The sequence below is a fragment of the Neltuma alba genome, unplaced genomic scaffold (genome assembly GCF_004799145.2).
Source record: "Neltuma alba isolate B1F8T4 unplaced genomic scaffold, ASM479914v2 tig00012014_pilon, whole genome shotgun sequence".
NCBI lineage: Eukaryota > Viridiplantae > Streptophyta > Magnoliopsida > Fabales > Fabaceae > Neltuma > Neltuma alba.
In genome coordinates this window covers 731,873-751,729 of record NW_021636585.1, presented here as the reverse complement: position 1 = coordinate 751,729, position 19,857 = coordinate 731,873, and the positions used below count along the sequence as shown (strand labels likewise).

Here is a 19,857-nt window from a genome sequence, read left to right as displayed (position 1 = left end):
CATGGACATCCATAAAGATATTATATTCATAACAAGTTTTCCTTTATGCCCTCCATATGTTTTATACTATATTTTTAGCATTTTTTAATAATATTGAATAATGTATAATTCGTTTATTTCTTTTATTTTAAAATAAAATACTCTAATCACTCTCATGTTTTGTTGTAATTACATAGATCTCATGTTCATTTAAAAAATATATATTTTATTCCAAATCATTAACACCATTAAATAATATCCTGAAGAGATCTTAAAATATACTTTTTCATTAAAAACCATATCAAAATAAATAATGTTTACTTATTTATCTGTTCATTATACTAAATCTGTCGTTTATCTTTTAATATTAGTAGTTGTTAGTGATCTATTTAATATTTTTACTAAATTTAGATAACTTAAAATATTAAAAACTTAATCAAAGATTTAAATCATTTGTTAGCACAGGTATGTTTTATGAAATATATTTAAAAATTTTGAATTATAACATATTAATACAAGAATCTTAAAATTACATCGTTTTATAACTTCGTATTTTAATTAAAATTACATATATACAATTGCAAAACGATTTCAGTCAACACATACATTTAAAAGGTTACGTCATAAGTAGTTTTAATAAATAAACAGAATTAGAAATTTAAATGCATTCAAAAATAAAAATTTATATTTCTAAAATTAAGGGAGAATTAACATAAAGGACCGAAAAAAGTTATATTTATTGAGAAGAATCTTAAAAATTAAAATTATTTAAAAGAATCAAATACCAAAATATAAACTTAAAGAGACCAAATTAATCCTCAAATTTTTGCTTCCACACAACGCAGCAAAAAAAAAAAAAAACTTAAAACTCAGAACGCGGGCAACCATCCTCCTCCTTATCGCCGCCATTTCCAAGGACAGCAAGAAAGGCCTTTCAGGTGTGAAATCGTCTTTCGCTGGTGGGCCCCCTTATTTAATTATTTACACACACCGGAAAATCCTCCCTTCCCAGTCTAACTGCTCACAATCCACGTCCAACGCTGACTCCAACTTATTCTGCTTGGCGTCGATGGTGGCATTATTCAAACTCAGTGCAGAAGGCGTGGATGGTAATGATTTGCTGGCGTAGTTTTAATCTCAACTCTGGAGCCGGCTCAACTCGTCAATCTGCCAAAAAATGGCGGACCGAATTGAGAAAAATAGAAATCATTTTTCAAAAAATGTGTCGGATTAAGTTAAAAAAATAAGAATCATTTGGATGATGAGGGAAAAATAAAAAAGATAATAATTGAACGTGTAATTTCCTTTGGATTGATTCGGAAAAAAAGAGGTAAGTCAGAACCATGGCACTTGACAACTAGACAGTGGGGGGAGGAAATCTCAATTATTGCAGCGCGAAGACAAATAGATCATGACAGAATGTCATAAATAAGGAAACATTAATTGGTGCACTAAGCTGTAAAGCAAGGAAATATAGTATGCAGAGGATAAAGTGCCAAATAAAAGTCATGTGCAAAATAGAGATAGTATAGTTTGGATGATGAGGGAGAAATAAAGAAAACAATAATTAGGCATGTAATTTCATAGATCCTTCAGCGAGTTGAAAGATGAGGGAGAAGTAAAGAAGACAATAATTGGGCGTGTAATTTCCATTGGATCCATTTGATTAAAAAAGAGGGCCGGTCAGACCCATGGCACTTGACAAATGGACAATGGAGAGAGGGAATCTCAATTATTGCAGCGCGAAGACAAATAGATCATGACAGGATGTCAGAAACAAGGAAGCACTAATGGGTACGCTGAGCTATAAAGCAAGGAAATACAGTATGCAGAGAACATAGTACCAACTAAAAGTCATGTGCAAAATAGAGACAATTTGGATGACGAGGGAGAAATAAAGAAGATAATAATTAGGCATGTAATTTCCATTGGATCCATTTGATAAAAAGAGAGGGCCGGTCAGAGCCATGGCACTTGACAAATAGACAATCGAGGGAGGGAATCTCAATTTTTACAGCGCGAAGATGAATAGATCATGATAGAAAGTCAGAAATGAGAAAACATTAATCGATGCACTGAGCTGTAAAGTAAGAAAATATGGGGAAACTGAAAATTTTAATTATAAATTCTTGTATTCTACTTATAAATTCAATTATCTCATTTCTTCTCTCTACAATGTTATTGTTATCTTTTAGTTTCAAGAATTAATTTTACTTTACCTTCAAAGGAGCACAGTAAAATTTCAGGGTTATATAGGGAAACTGGAAATAGAATCCCCAGGCTAAATGAAATTTCCCATAATTTTTTCATAGGAGTGACTGTTTTCGATGATCATCATAATTCATAAATTCCATTTACATCAGTATTCATGCGTTTAACAATTCTCTTCCAGTGTGAATTGGTTCTTTGTTTTTTTTTTTTTTTAATATTGAGACAACCGGAAAATGCGCATTATATTTAAAAATGATACAAAATTAATTTTTATTTCATCTTATTTTCGCAAATGTAAATGGTAAAAATCAGCTGTTGTTTAGGTTTACTTTTATAAAAAAAAAATCAGTTTGATAAATTAAAACTTATATAAATGATTAATTAAAAAACAAATTTAAATATAAAATTACTAAAAAAGACATGAATTTTAGTAAATAATACACACACATAAGGTGATAATTTTAAAAGAATTATGAGAATTAAAAATAAACTTAATTTGCGCTAACAATCATGTGGTTAAATACGTTGTTTTATCTTAATTTTATTTCATTTCTTTTATAATTTTTTCTTCTTTTTTTCTTCCTTTTCTTTTCCTCCATCATCGTAGAGAATCGTGGATTTACACTCTAGACGCAACCCGAGAAACACTTGGGTAGCAATTTTTCTCTATTCACATCCTCACACCTAAGGAGACTCTCCTCTGAAACTCCTTCACTCAGACCTTCAAAAATTGAAATCTTTCATCGAAATCAACACTCAGACCATCTCCGGAAAAAAGTCAGCCAGCTTCTCTTCTGCTCATATTCTGGGTAAGCAGAAGTCATCACTGTATTTTCTGATTTTTAATTAATTTCTCTTCTGAGATGTGGTAATTATTTGATGTTGAAGCAGCTTTATATTCTGATTCTTACAGTTAAGCAGTGGCTGCGTTTTTGCAGAAAAATGTCAAGTTCATGACTTAACTCAGTAGACTTTTACTTTGATGCTTAATTCTGCTTATCAGGAAAAAAAGATAAAATGAACAAGACTGAACTATAAAAGGAACAGCATTCAAGTTTGGGATTTTATTCTTCTTTAATGCACAATGATCCATATGACATTACAGCATTTACTTATTTATTTGAAGAATTGATATTTGAATTTCCACACAGCTTCATTTTGTTTTACCTATACATATTGGGATCCTTTTTCGGTCATCATGTTCTGGGTAAGTATGAGCCATCACTTATTCTTGTTCCATAATTTCTCTTATGAGCTGTTATAATAGTCAATATATAGACATAGTTCTGAATCTTGCAACCAGAGCAACGGTTGTTGAAAAAAAATGTCAAGTTCATGACTTCAGCTCAGGAAAGTTCAAGTACTTGAAGCCGCTTCTGATAGAGAAAAAGCTAAGAAGGGAAAGAAGACTAAAATAATGGGAATTCTTGATTACTGGTAAGTGATTTCTGCTTCTTAAAGATATGTATATAGACAAACACACAAACAAAATGAGCTAATTTCGTTATTCTGATTTCATCTGAGTCAAAAGTACTCATATACGTGATTGCTTCTTCTGATTTGACTAGACTGTCTCCTTTGAAGTATAGATCTCCACTAAGAGCTTTCATGGGGATCAAGAATCGGACGTTTGCCAGTAACTTGTCTCAGTATGCGTAAGCCATCACTCTTTTTCAATTAATTTCTCTTTCGAGTTTAATAATTTTGTCGTTGAAAGAGCTTTAATTTGTATGTTAGTTGATGCTAGCTTGAAACTGGGTTTTAATTTGCAGAAAAAAAAAGAATGTCAAGTAGATACTAACAAAGTGAATTATTCAAGCAGGCAACCGACTTGTTAAAAAAAAAAGAAGGAAAAAAGGACAAAAAAAGTGTGGTTGTTGTCTGCTGAATCACTTTCAAGAAGACGATAACGGGTCTGTTTGAATTAATGATTGAAAAAGCAGCTTATTATCAATTTGACTTTTGAAAAAGTTAGATTGGATAAAAGTTAAATTGGGTGATATGAATTGTGTTTGGATTATATTTTATAAAAGTTAGTTTGTAAAAGTTAGATTAGGTAAAAAAAAAATTACTTGGACTATAATTTAATGAAAATAAGTTTTGTTTGTATGATTACCAAAATGGGTATGAGTTTTACCAAATAATAAAAAATGATTAAAAATTTGAATTTGCAAAATATAATAATGTTATATTATTGTAATAGGAAAAAGTTATATTTAATAAATAAAATATATTTAAGCTAGAAATCATATTAATGTGAAAATTTTTAAATCAAATAATATTACATAACTAATTGGATGATATACTTTGCATAATTTATGCAAATATAAAATAAAAAATAATATTAAAAAATTAAAAATATTATCAAAACTGTTAAAAATTATTTTCACTTAAGAGAATATTAAAAATAAATAACTAAAAATTGATTCGGAAGCAAAAGAAACATATAGAGAAAAGCACAAGAACAACATAGATATATATAAGGGCAAAAATGTTTTTTAATTTCAAAAAAGCTACTTTTTCATTAGTCATAAGTAAGTTTTAAGTGCTTTTATAATTGTACTTAAAAAAAGTAGCTTTTGACCTATAAGTCAGATTAGGTAAAAGCTGTGACAAACAGCTCCTAATTTTATAAACTAACTTATCACACTTATAAGTTACTTTTTTCCTCCCAAAACGCCACCCCAAACAGGCTGAACACCTACTAGATTTTTTTTTTCAAATTAAGAAGGGAAACAGACAAATGTATATGATAAAATACAAACAAGATGATAATTCAACGAGTCAACTTATAAAACAAGATTAATATTTTAAATACTACCTAGAATGCTTAATATAAAAGCTAGTATTGAAAATTTAGTTTGATGCTAAATATAAGACCACAATTTACTTTTTCTTACACATTAATTTTTCCCCCCCCCCAAAGTACTCCTCATGTTGATTATACATGTTAAAGGTTGCATAAAAAAATAGTCTCAATATACATTATTAATAAGAGTATTTTAGGGAATGTAACACCTACTTATTATAAATAAATAAATTTACTGTTAAGTAATTTTTTAAATATTCACAAATTAGTTATTTTATTTTATATTAAGGATTGGAGGCAGTACATAGTTGGAAATTTCTTAAAACGAAAATTTCTATCGAACTTGTTTCATTAATAACACTCTCTGGTAACGTTTCTTGAACTGCTTCATCGCGGGCTTTGAGGTTTCTCAATGGCTGAGGTGATAGCTGGGATAATTGTTCCCACGGCTACAACTATTGCCTAATCTGTTATGGAATTTCTGTGGTCCAAAGTCGTTGGAGACTCCATTTCGCTTGCTGACATACATGAATCGCTAAATCATGGATTAACACGGCTACTTGCTTTACAGAGGGACAAAGACAATGAAGTTTTGAGTCATATTATACAGAAAAATCCATTCGAGGCTTACAAGCTTTCAAACAAGTGCGTATCAAATATTGAGAAACAGGCGGCTTCTTTGAACAAAGAATATGTTGAAGAAGGGACAAAGAGACGGCGTATTTTTGGAGGGAGAGATCTTGGAAAGTATATCAACAGGGCATTAAAAGATGTGATCAAGCTTCTTGAAGAATGTCCGGAGAAGATTCTAGTTGATAAGCTGCCAGAGCAGGTCATAAAGGAGACTGGTGTTCTATCAATTGCAGAGTATCCGACTCTCCTGGAAGCCTTCCAACAAATTCTGACTCTGCTACAAGATGAAAATAAAGGAGTAAAATGCGTGGCACTTCATGGACAAAAAGGAGTGGGGAAAACTACAATAATGCAAAACTTAAACAACCACTTTGTTGATAACAATGCAAGTTGTTTGATATGGTGATTTTCATCAAAGTGCCGTCTGATAAGCAGATTAAAGATCTTCACATTCTACAAGAAATTGCAAATCGAATAAAGGTGGACAGAGAAGGTAATGAACCTGCTGATGTAGTTGCTGGAAGAATACGGGAAGTGCTGGAACAGAAAAGATAGTTACTGATTTTAGATGGCCTAAGGCACACACGCCGAATGGGATTTGGGAAAAGTTAGATATTTCACAACACAAAAAGCAGAGTAAGGTGGTAATAACCACTCATTATCCTCTTGCTTTCAACTCGACATGTGTTAATAGGAAAGTCCCGCCGGAAAGATTATCCCCTAATGAACCATGGAAGATGTTTCGATGCATTATTGGTGAGAATCTTTTACCACCCATACCAATTGCTCGACAGATATGTGAGAGATTCTGCTATCGTCTTCCCCTCCTTATAGGTCTTATAGCAAAGTCTTTTACCTATCAAGAGTCTCCTCCTGATTGGGAGGGGCTTTTGAATGAATGCACGCCTTGGCCTCAACTTAATGGTTTCGAAGATTTATACTCGGTCTTGGAAAGTGGTTATAAACTGTTGGGTGATCAACGTAAACAAAAATGCTTCCTTTATGCTTGTCTGTATCCTGCAAATAGCAAGATATACACAAATTACTTTGTGGAGTGTTGTATTGCTCAGGGCTTTCTTGGTGATGTTGGTGCAGCTACTAAGTACAGCGCTATGCGTAGTCGCGGTATTAATGTAGTATTGAGGCACCTTGTTAATGTCTCGTTCCTGGAAGGGGAGCAACAAATGAGGTATGTTAAAATGAACGATTTTTATGGGCAATTTGCCTTAGATATATCATTCAAATATTCGGATTTAGAATGTAGCACTTATCATGTTGATAATGAAGGGCATGAGAAGTGCTCCTTCAGACCAGAGTCACGGCAGGGTGCTAGATGGATTTCTAAGGTTGGCAGTTAAAAGGATTGTCCAGCAACAGACAACAATTACGGGAGCCTTCAGACACTACTGCTACAAAAGAATCAGAAGTTTGGTTGAAATCCCACCAGCCTATTTTGACAGCATGAGCAATGTTCTTGTGTTAAACTTATATGGTACTAAAATAAGGAGTTTGCCATCCTTGTCCGGATTAACTAGGCTTAAAGCATTCTATCTAAATCGTTGTTCAGACTTGACGATAATTCCATCTGATCAGATCCAAACACTTAAGCACCTGGAGATATTTGACATTCCAGATACTGGAGTGAATTTTGTGCCATGCTTGGAAAGTTTGCGGTGCCTGAGAATCTCATACATTGTAAAAAGTAATTATGATGGAATTTCGGAGCTTCAAAAATTAGAAGAATTGACCATTGAAGTGAAATTCCTACAGCAATGGTGTTATGATGCTGAAAAAATTATTCAACAAGTTGATTCTTTGGAAAGTTTAACAACTTTCAAATGCAACTATCTTTCTCCAGAAATTACCCTTAGAGAATTTCTAGAGGCCGGCAAGGCTCCCATTAATTGGGTGAGTTCTATGATTAAATGTGCGCGTTCGCCTCAAGTTGGAGTTCATGGTTTATCCCCTACTGAAGCGAGGAAGATGTTTGAAGACATTGTTAAAGCTAAACTGGTATGTACGAGGTTCTGCTCTTGTCTTCCCCTCCACATAGATTCTGGATTCTATATTGCAAGGTCATTTAAATATGAAGAGTCCCCCCACTAATTGGGAGAGGAATTTGAATGAATGGAAGTGCTCCAAGTAAATGGAAGACGAATGGAAGACGAATGCCATCTATATGCCCTTAATTTCTTGAGTATCATTTCGACTATATGCAAAATGATCAAAACGTCCACCTTTGCTCTTTTGACCGCGACTGAATCACTGTAGCCAGTTATTTAATATTTTAAATATTACTATATAATGGTCTCTTTAACTATATGCATGCAAACCCATGACACTTAATTACAACTGCAGCCTGTGTGAGATTTATATTTTATACAAAATTTATCTTATCAGAATCTCATACATTGAAAGCTGCGATCAAAGTGGAGATTCAACTAATCATCATCCAGTGCTTTACAAATTAAAAATATTAGCCATCGAAGTGAAATCCCTACTGCAATGCTGTCATGATGCTGAAATTATTATACAAAAAATTTGCTTCTTTAGGAAATCTAACAACTTTCATATGCAGCTTTCTTTTCTCATAAACCCTTGAAAAATTCTGAAAGACTATCAAACCATGGAGAGATGAGAAGATTTACATCATTTCAATTTTCTGTGGGATGTGAAGACTTAACAGCCGAAAAAAATCATTGAGTCTTTTGACTATGGAATGTTCAAGAATGTAAAGCATTGCAACGGTGGCAAAAAAACAAACAAAGACTTGGCAATCATTGAGATTGCTCCCTCAAGCTGAAGCATTGGAGCTACTTTGTCACAAGAATGTTGGAAATTTATGCGAGTAGGTAAAGACATTAACGTCGGTGTCATAAGTACAAGACTTGTTATGTTTGATCCAAATGTTTCCTTGTTGCTCATAAAAATATACATGTACCGGGAGGCATAAGACTGGCATGTTTCGTTATGCTTTGAAAAATATTGTCATGCTCGATATTTGTTTTAATGTGTACTAGAAGTTACTTCAGGTGCGTAGTCTTTTTTCCTTTTTCATATCTTAGGGAGATGAATTTGGTTTGAACTAAGCCTTATTTCCAGGATGCCTCTTGTTTTACTGAGCGGGTTACTTTCTTATTTTGGCCCGTGTTATTTATGGTTGCATCTCAATTAAGCAATGGTAAAATTGAGAATTGTCTGCATCCATTGATCTGGTTTATTGCACTTCACTGGGGATCCGTGAGTTCTATGCTAATATGCTTTACTTTGTCTTTGAGCTTTAATTGATTCATCGTGTATTAACTATTAAAGCCTATTACAAGTTCGTGGAATATATCCAAAAGGCTCAAATATTCAAAGTGAATCTGAAATAATCCTAGTTTTGTTATTAGTCAACAATTCGAAAATAACTCGGGCTATGTATTTTGGTGACTCAAGTTTTTTTTTTTTTTTTAAATGTTAAGACAGTTCAATTCCTTCAAATTTTAACTCAATAAACTATAAGCAAGTTGTTCTAAAGTAAAGTTTGAAGAATTAATCAATATTTGAAATAATTGAAAGAAAGTTAAGAGATTATAGTTTATATTTTTTAGGCTTCAGTGAAGAGTTAAGAATCTTTTCAAAATTATCCTTAATAAAACTAAAGACATAAATATTTTATTAAATGTCGTAGAAAATATTACATTAAGGATTAACAGATAAAATCGATGTACCTCGTCTATATATGGTGACTGATGAAATTAATATTAGAGATATAAAACCCAATATCGGGGAAAAAGGGAGAACTCAATCTAGAAATATCAAGCTAACCTAACCATTAGTATCCTCATCGTTTTCTGCTTCTATCGTTTGGGTGGCCTAAGAATGTTCCAGTCTAACTTATCTCCTTTTGGTTTTTTGAAAGACCCCAAACTATCTTTTGGCAATGATTGATCATCGCCTTTATCATTCTTGGCGATTTAGTTGGATTTTGTCCTTCAGACATTATTTCAGACTGTTTCCTTTTGAGATCGCCACCAATCTCATTGGTATTGTCTGCATAATTTGAACCATCTACTGGAAGTCCATTTTCTCTGAGTCCAAATGTAAAATAATGTGTCAGCTAACTAAGGTCAAATCCATGGATGTAATATTTATGTGGATTTTGGGATTAAATTAAAACCATTGATGGAGAATGATCAGATCCTTTTTGTTTTTACCCTCCAGAGATGGGGTTGGGAGACAGACCACAGCAACAAATTAAACACCATAATCACCAAGGACTTGATTCAACTAGCAAGGGGTCGTATCACTTTAACCAAATGTCTCAAGCTCAAGTCCTGAGAATGAAGCCGTGTTTACGTATTAGATGGTAGGACTTTGTCACCCTTGTGATCTTATTCAATCTGGATTATACTGGGTGCTCTTGTGCAAAAGAATTTAGCACCATAAAGAATCACATGTCCACTAAGGATCATAGGAAAAGAGAAACCGCCTAACAGAAATATTTCCAGTTTGATTCCTAGAACTGAGTGTGATTGAAGTATCCAACCTTTTCCGATAACCTTGCGATTTCGATGTTTCAGAGGAGTTTCCGACGCTTGGAAGAGGCGGTCGTGGTTGTCGCAACTATACAAGAATGGGCTCAAGAAGCGATGGTTCCGCGATCAGGATAAGGATTGAAAAAATGAAATTAAAGACTCACCACGTGCAACAAGGAATTCAAACTAAAATTTGGCGATGTCTAGCCTGAGACAGAAACAGCAACGGTGACGAGGGATACCAGAAGCCAGAACGAGAGGTCTGGGAGGCAAATTTAGTATCTGAGATTTATCTTATGAGAATATTATTAAAATATTTTTAAATAATAAAAAATAGATAAATAAATTTATACTGTTAAAATTTAATATTAGTAGTTTAAAATGATAAATTTTTATCATATTTAATATTAAGAATCTTTTTACTCAATTTTAAATCTTAACCGTTGAAAATTAATCCAATAACAGAGAAATTGAGTGGAGAGGAAGTGGAGAAAGAAGTTAACGAAGGCGCTCTTCTCCCGCTAAAACACCAATAATAATTTTTATCTTATGAATTCTTTTTTGACCGATTATCTTAAGAATTCAATTTACTTAATTTTAAAATAAGTTTGATCATGAAAGAAAAAGCTTATATATTTGCTTCATGACTTAAGTTTGACCAAGTCCAATTATTAATCTCAACTTCTTGTCCAGGCAATCACTATTATTAAGATACTTTATGTGCTTCCTCCGTCATTATTACAAGAATTTTTTAGTTTATATCCCACGTATTAAAAAAATATACTTAGGTCAAGTTATTCATATATATTTTGTCAGGATTTCTAATTACGTGCAATCATGTATCCTTTTTTTTTTTTTAATTAGATACTCGCCGGAGGCATTTGGAACATCTCAAAAATTACTTTCAATTTTTTTTTTACAAATTGATACAAATTTCTTCAAATATTTATTTTGTATATTGTAATATCACTTTTAAAATCATGATTTAGTTTCCTTTCAAATATTTCATTAACCCATGAAACACGGCTTAGTCTTTAGAATGGAGAGAAAATGAAAAAGAAAAAAATTAGAGAAAAAATAGAAAAAAAAATCTCATTTTCTTTTTGACTTTTTTCTCCACATGTGGAGAGCAAACGAGGAGAAACCTTTTTTTTTTATGCCCTCCATATTTTTTATACCGTATTTTTAGCATTTATTACTAATGTTGAAATGTTGAACAATGTGTGATTGGTTTATTCTTTATTTTAAAATAAAATACTCTGATCACTCTTATGTTTTTTTTTTAAGTTCACAGATCTTACGTTTATTTTAAAAATACACATTTTAGTCCACATCATTAATATCATTAAAAAATATTCTGAAGAGACTCTTAAAATATACTTTTTCATTAAAAACCGTATCAAAATAAATATTGTTACTTATTTATCTCTTCATTATGCTAAATCTGTCAGTTATCTTTTAATCTTAATAGTTGTTACTTGTTAGTGATCTATTTAATATTTTTACTAAATTTAAATAACTTAAAATATTAAAAACTTAATCAAAAATTTAAATAATTTGTTAGCACAGATATGTTTTATGAAATATATTTAAAAATTTTGAATTATAACATATTAATACAAGAATCTAAAAATTACGTCATTTTATAACTTCATATTTTAATTAAAAATACATATATACGAATGTAAAACATTTTCAGTCAACACATATATTTAAAAGGTTACGTTATAGCGATATTTATAAATTACCCGTCTCATTTTTATATTTCAAAACAAAACAAAAAAATACTTGTGAAAATGTTTGCCATCGATAAATCAATACAGATGTATGTATCCTCATCAACCTTACCGATGGATAATCCGGGGCTTTGCCAATCCATTTTCTGGACCCATTAAGGTCTGACGACATCTCGGGTGTTTGGATGCTTACCGGCGGATAATCCGATGCTTCTCCAATCGACTAGGACCCAGCTCGGTTTGACGACATCCGGAACTTCGAAAATCAAACGGCACACATTTTTCAGCTTCCACCCAAAGTCAAACAACAGGCGTTAACATTTGAGATATTTTGACGTTAAAATATAATACTCCTCCGATCCTAATTATAAGACCCAATTGACTTATTTGAGGAGATTAAGGAAGTAAATTAAGTTGGTTATTTATAATAAATAAGTGTTGTCATTCCTAAAATATCCTTACTAATTAAGTATATTGACTAAAATTATCATTATTAGAAGGATTATCTTGGAAAAAAATGCATAAATATAAGAGACAAAATGGATTGGGGTCTTATAATTAGGATCAAATAAAAAGTCAAATGGGGTCTTAAAATAAGGACCGGAGGAGTAATATTTTTTAAAGTTAACTAGACTGTCTCCTTTGAAGTTTAGATCTCACTATGAGTTTTTATGGAGATCGTGCCGTATTCATCCTTCTCAATTAATTTCTCTTGCGAGTTAGTAGATTTGATGTTAAAATAAAGAGCTTTATATAGTAGATTTGGTTTTAACTAGCAGGAAAAATTGAAAGTCAAGTAGAAGCTTTTTAGTTGGGAGATTATTACTTGATGCTAGCTGCTTAGTTCTTACCCAAATAAAAAGCTAAAAGTGGAGAATCAAAGAAAAGTGAACATTCCAAACGCTTGATAACTCAAGCAAGTGACTTCATTTTTTCACTTTATTCAACATTTCATTCTCCCTTAGCTTATTTGACTTAATTGGATGTGCTGCATTTCACTAGGCATGTGTGCATTGACCCAGAAACAAGCCAAAAGAATCCATTTATTCTTTTAACTTTATGCCAGTTTGATCTTTTAATTTTAAAGAAGTGTAATTTTAGTCATTTGATCCTAAAATAGTCAATCTTAAATGATTTTTTTTATAACAATCATGGTTGTTTAGAAATTAAACTTAATATGTTAGTATATGAAAATGTTTTATCAACATTCAAAATCTCAATATTATTAATTTTTACTAACGGTTTTAGAGTTAAAAAATTAAAAATATATATTTTACGAAAGTTTCGATAAATGTATCTTTCTAAAGTAAGTTCAAATTTTGTGTTATAAAGAGCACATCGGCTGCAGTGATTCATTTGGAGCGGCCAGACCTTCAGACTTGGAGATAACCTGTGCTCAACCATATCAGGTCAGACTACTCAGACTTCCTCTATCCCATTTTCATCTATCAAGTCTAATAAAGTAATAATTCCATTCAACAAATCATAATATAAATGTTATTGTTTTATTCGATACTATAATTATAATTATTTCATGCTAACATTCTTTTAAGTTAAGAAAATATGAACTAAAATCTTTTGATGTCATAATAGGACACCACTTTAGATATACTACCTCCAGTTCTTAATATAGGACCCTATTTGATTTTTATTTTGGCCCTCAATATAAAACCCCAATCTACTTTGTCTCTTATATTTATACATTTTTTTCTAAAGTAACCCTTTTAACAATGATAGTTCTAATCAATACACTTGATTAGCAAAGATATTTTAGGAAAGACAACATCTATTTAGAACAAATAAGTAACTCAACTTACTTTTTTAATCTCTTCAAATTAGTCAACTGGCTTTTATAATTAGGACCGGAGGTAGTATTTAGTTGTAGGGCTTGCCTCCTCTGCTTTGTGTCCGCTGCCTTGAAACAAGGCCGTTTTGACAGCTCTTCAGTGAGGCCAACGCGGCTGACACGGGGGAGAATAGCATGAGCGCATCACTTCCGACCTTTTTATTTTCATGCCTTTTTATTTTCATACCCGTTAGACCTGCCCTTATTTATTTTCCTTCAACTGCATAGTATAATGTATATACTCCTCCGGTCCTAAATGTAAGACCCTTATACACACTAGTATAAGGGTCTTAGTATAAGGGTCTTACATTTAGGACCAGAGGAGTATTATATAAGAACACACAACAATGCCACGTGTCCATGTGTGAATAATAGTATTGTAGTGATGATAATAATATTAGTGCTAAATTGGAGTACTAATAATAGTAATAATAAGAAACACTACAAGCTTCTCAACTTTATGGATTTTAAATTAAAAAAAACTCCCTTGAACTTTGAAAAAACTTTGTAACAAATTACCTAATTTTGAAACTTTATGCAAATAACCATTTTATTGGTAGTTTTATATTTTACTTATAAGTACATATATTACTTTTGATATTTAATATAAGATCAAATTATTTGAACTATAAATTATATTTTAAATTAAGGACTGGTGACAGTATTAAAGTTTAGTATTGTTGTTGGTAATGATAATAATAAGTGTTAATTGCACAAAACTCGTCTAAAACCATGTACATGTATTAAAGTTTATTATATTATTAGTATTATTTTTTTTTGAATTATTAGTACAATACTATTATGTTGGAAAAAATTGTCAGGTATATATATCAGCCTTCGTCCCACTTCACTTGTGGACACGTGGCACTATTGTATCTTACTCATCTGGTTTTATTTATAGGGCATAGAGAGAATGTATTTTTTAGTTCTATTTATAAGGCACTGAGAAATTTTTTTTTGTATAGATGTACAATTTTACCCCTTATTTATTATTGTGTTGACTTTATTTATATGAGGCATAAGGTATATTAAATAGAGATAAAATTAGAAAGTCATTAAATTTTAAATGAGAGTTAATGAAGTTTAAGGTTTTTTTTTATCTATATGAAATATGCTGAAAGTGCCTTATAAATAGGACCAGAGAAGTATTATATAATACAATATATATATATATATATATATATATATATATTATGCAGTTAACGGCCTCGTTTCAAGGCAGCGAATAGCAACGGATACAAAAAACAGAGGGATGCAAAAAGCAGAGGAGAGACGCCGAACCCGTATTAGCCCTAATTCTCTAATTAAATATTGTCATATATGATTCTTTACAATTAATAATGATATATTAAAATCTTTGAAATTTTATCTGCATAAATTTTTATCTTAAAAAAGTTATGTGCTAAGATTATATTGAAAAATTGTACTTCTATTGTTTTGCCAATATTATGTTACCTTAAACATATAAGCAGGGATTCTCTTCTGGCCATGTTTTGAGTATACCAGCATGAGTTGAACAATGAATTCAAAGTAGGAAATTAAAGGTGAAAAAAAATAGGAGGAGGGCTACCTGAAAATGTTTTCTATTTTCATTTAGTATGTTAATATAAAAATAAAATTCTCATATTGTAGGAAATTAGGTGCTCACATTTTGATTTTAATAGGTGAATAGATTCTCGTCGTTAGTTTTTTGAGTGAAAGATTGAATACCATTTAAATCAGAAAGTCGTAAGTCATCACTCTTTTCATGTAATTCCTCCTGTGAATTGTGATAGATATGGTGTTGAAAGGGCTTTACACACACACACAAACATGCGTACATATAGAGGTGGGGGGTAGATCAGAAGGCGGCTGAGTTACGTTTGTGGGATTCTACAAAGAGCTTGATGCTAGCTAGCTTGACACTGGGTTTTGCAGGGGAAAAAAAAGAGAGTCAAGTTGATGTTTTTACTCAGAAGATTATTGCTTGATCGATGTTAATTAGCTGCGTAGTATTTATCCATATCATGCTAAAAAGGGGAGAGCCAAGAAAGTTGAACAGTCGAAACGCTTGATAACTAGTAAGTGATCCTTATTTTACTTAATTCAACATGTCATATTCTCTCTTCTATAACTTCTTTTGCCTTTTAATCGGATATGCTGCATTGCATCACGCATTGCGTGAATTAACCAAAAATAATAACCATAAACTGCACTCATTTGTATTAAAAATGATTGTTTCAAGAAAAATCTTGGCATAGCAAGGGCATCTTCGACAAACACATCTAAATAGTTGAAGATATGAAGATCACCCCAAGTGTGGCTGCGATTTCGATCAAAACGGCGGCTAAGTAAATGCTTTATTCGAACACAATTTTTTATTTTTTATTTCATAATAAGAAAAGAATAAAATTACATAATAGGACCAAAACTAAGTCAAGAACATAGAAATATATAATGAAAAATTTTACTTTTTTAAAAAATTCATGAAATATATTTTCTAAAGAATTAATACGTCTATTTATAAAATTTATTGAAAGCCGCTTGATAAGCTAAGGCACCCTACATGCTGCCAAACCACAAGGGTATTGTTGACGTGTTGTGGAGGATTTTACTCGGTAAAGAGGGCCGGGAATTCTTTTTTCTTTGTAAATGCATTTTGGTAACTCTACATCAAAACTTATTTTTAATTAGATCTAGTTGAAATTGATGAGTATATTTTCATGATTTACTATGATAGTTTGGGACTTTTGGTAAGGGAAAAAAATTGTTACGTGCGACTTGAGTAGAGTCGGGAAAACAGGTCGAGCCTGTTTAGGTTCAGAAATTATGAGGGTTGGGTTTGAGATTTTTTTCCTCAAATAAGAAACAAGCCCTACAGGGCTAGCCGGGCTGAGAGCTTAAACGGGCCTACCCGTTTAGGCCCTTGTATAAATTTTTTTAAAATTTTTTTATGTAATGATAATATTATTAATTTTTTACATTGTTAATGATATTTCAAATATTTAGTTATTATTATCATTTTAAAATTAAATTTCATAGAATGGTTTGATTTATTTAGTTTTAGACAATAATTTGTCCAATTAAATTTTTTAAAAAATAAGTTAATTTGGACTTTAATAATGATTTGATTTATATTATATGCGTTGATATTTTTAAAATATATATTTGATAAGAGAGTATTTTTATACTTATATAACTTGTGATTCTATAATTTGAATTAGAAATTTATGAGTTTCAATAACAATGTTTCTCAAATTAAAGTAAAATAATAGCTAGATTGCAAAATTTAAAAGTAAAATTCCTATAAAGAAAAAAAACTTGATATTTTTGTTACAAAAGAAAAGCATATTTATAAAGAATAATAATCGATTATAGTGATGATGAAGTTTCAAAAGACTAATGATAATGTTTGTTTATTGCACATTTGCACTACAGATGAAACTTTTGGATGTTATCTTGTTAATAAATGTTTCAAATGTTCTTAGATGTTGATAGATATTTATATATGATAATATTTTGTATTTGTAACTTAATTTTATTCATATTTATGTCTTTATTAATATTTTATTGGTTTATTTTTATTTTTTTGATAAAAAATATGAGAAATATAAAAAATAACATTTTTTCTTAAACAAGCCAAAAGCCCGCGGGCCGCTACTGCGCCCATTAGCTTAAGGATGGAGATAGAGTGGGTGTGAAAACGGCAAGCTCTCAATGAATTTTTCTTCTCCCATTGTAGTTGTGTGCTAGGGTTTCAGAGTGAAGAACTAGAAAGAAAGCGATCAACTCTCTGAGACGTGTTCCTTCTCGAATCCGAATCAAGCAACCAGTATCTTCAACTATCTGAAATGGGTTTCTTCTTGAATTCGAACCCAACCTAGCAGTGGCTCTGATACCATGTGAAATATGGGCCAGATGATTAAACTAGACCCATCGTTACACCATAGTGAGAAAGAAACTCAAAAATCTTTATTGGATCATCACTGTCAAAATTACACCATCTCATCAGGCCTGAGTTGGGCCCATAATTTATACACAAATCAATGTAACCAAAACGACAAGCGTCCTAACTAAACTCAAGATTCCTAAAAAGAAAACACCCTATATCAAATGTACAAAACGATAATTTATATTCTGTTTTCTATTTCTTTAAACTACGAGACAAAGACAATGAAGTTTCGAGCAACATGCAAAAAGATACGTCTAGTGTTTACCAGCACTGGACGAAGTGTGTATCAGATGTTTAGGATAATGTGACTTCCTTGAATAAAGAATATGAAGAAGTGAGGAGAAAGAAGCTGCAATTTTGGAGAAGTGGACATCTCAAGGAGAAGATTAAAATGGCACTCAAAGAAGTAATCGAAATTCTTGAAAAATGTCTGAAGGAGATTATAGTTAAGCTGCCAGAGAGGGTCATTGAGGAGCCTGGCGTTCCATCAATTATAGAGTATCAGGCTCTTCAGAATGCCTTCCAAGACATTCTGACTCTACTACAAGATAATAGAGTAAGATGCGTGGCACTTCGTGAAAAAAAAAAGGAGTGGGGAAAACAATAATCATGCAAAACTTAAATTACCACTTCTATAACAGCATTGACCAGTTGTTTGTTATGGTGATTTTCATCAAATTGCTAGCCGATGAGCAGACTGAAGACCTTCGCATTCTGTAGAAAATTGCGGATCGAACAAAGGTGGATAGAAAAGGTGATAATGCATGTGAAGTTGCCCGGAAGATATAGCGAGTGCTTATGGGCAAAAAATATTTGTTGATTTTAGATCGCATAAGGCGCACACCCAATGGGATTTGGGAAAAGTTAGATATTTCAAAACACAAAAAAGATAGTAAAATGGTAATAACCACTCACTATCCTCTTGCTTCGAGGTCAAAGTATGTTGACAGGAAAGTCAAGCTCAAAATGCTACCCCATGAAGAAGCATAGCCTATGTTCCGAAACATTTTAGGTGAGGCTTTACCCCCAGAGGCTGAATGTAATGACTGTTTTTCCAAAACCCATTTAGATCAAAATTTTTAATTATTCGAAAGATTAACTATGATAGAAAAGAAGAAATCTTAAAATTTTAAAATCCCTATCATGGTTAAAAAAAATAAACATATATCACAAGCAACGTCGATGAGTAACTTGGGCCTTGGACTTCCAAAGTTCAGAAATATCATTTAATCCTTAGCCCAAATAAAACTCATACTTTTAAAAGAGTGTCATGTGCAAAGTCTTAGAAACCTCTGGCCTCTAATGGCCTTCTCATCAAATAGCAGTAATCAAAAATATTAATTTACAACATCAGAATAGATAAGCACTGTGTGTCAATATATAAATACTCATCACATGACAAAAAGAAGGCTATACAAGATAAACTTTATAACTAAGCTTCCACCATCTCCCCTGACGGACTAGCCTTAGAGCTATTACTTGAAAATGTTAAACCAAAAGGGTGAGACAAACATCTCAGTAACCAATTTTCCAACTCATCATACATACTAAGATGTGCTTGTGAGGTTTCCAGTGGGACAATTATTAATTCTTGAGAAATATAGATATATCCATAAAAATATAATTTCAATCATCCAAACCCTCACTATGTGGGCCAACACACAAGTCACATAAGTCTATCCCTCGCTATGGGAGATCAATTAGACATATAGGCCTATCTATCACTTTAAGGGACGAATAAGAAGGCTTATCCCTTACTATGGGAGACGAAAGAAGCCAACCAATATGCACCAATGGCGGCCTTACCACGTGGTAGGATGGGGTTCAATCCAAAATCCAAATAACAACTAATCATTCACAATATAACGAAAAATGTCTCAATCTTTTCTTAGTATAATCCATAAGATATAAATCATATATCTTTTCCAAACTTCTCAATCACAATTCCAAAAAAAAATCCCATAAGACGATTTTCATAACTCAAAAGGTATAGCATACCTACTCGAGTTCCAGATAACACATTATTATTCTAAATTAGCAAAATACTCAAAAAAACATATTAGTACATATAATAAGTGGAAAGTGGTTATCTCGCATCAAAGCAATAGTAAGGATTACCACAAGGTCAATCCTTTGCTTACCCAATAATTAATCTACACAATTAATATAACCACGTATTAATATGAGCTAAT

At 31.8% G+C, this 19,857-nt stretch overlaps 1 protein-coding gene across 1 annotated transcript; it reads left to right on the top strand.

The window, feature by feature from the left end:
• The first annotated feature begins 5,471 nt into the window (after nucleotides 1–5,471).
• On the top strand, nucleotides 5,472–6,990 carry LOC114721173 (probable disease resistance protein At5g43740). The gene is made up of 2 exons (XM_028906994.1): nucleotides 5,472–6,034; nucleotides 6,147–6,990. Exons 1-2 carry the CDS (start codon nucleotides 5,472–5,474, stop codon nucleotides 6,988–6,990), a joined length of 1,407 nt encoding a protein of 468 aa, XP_028762827.1.
• The last annotated feature ends 12,867 nt before the right edge of the window (nucleotides 6,991–19,857 follow it).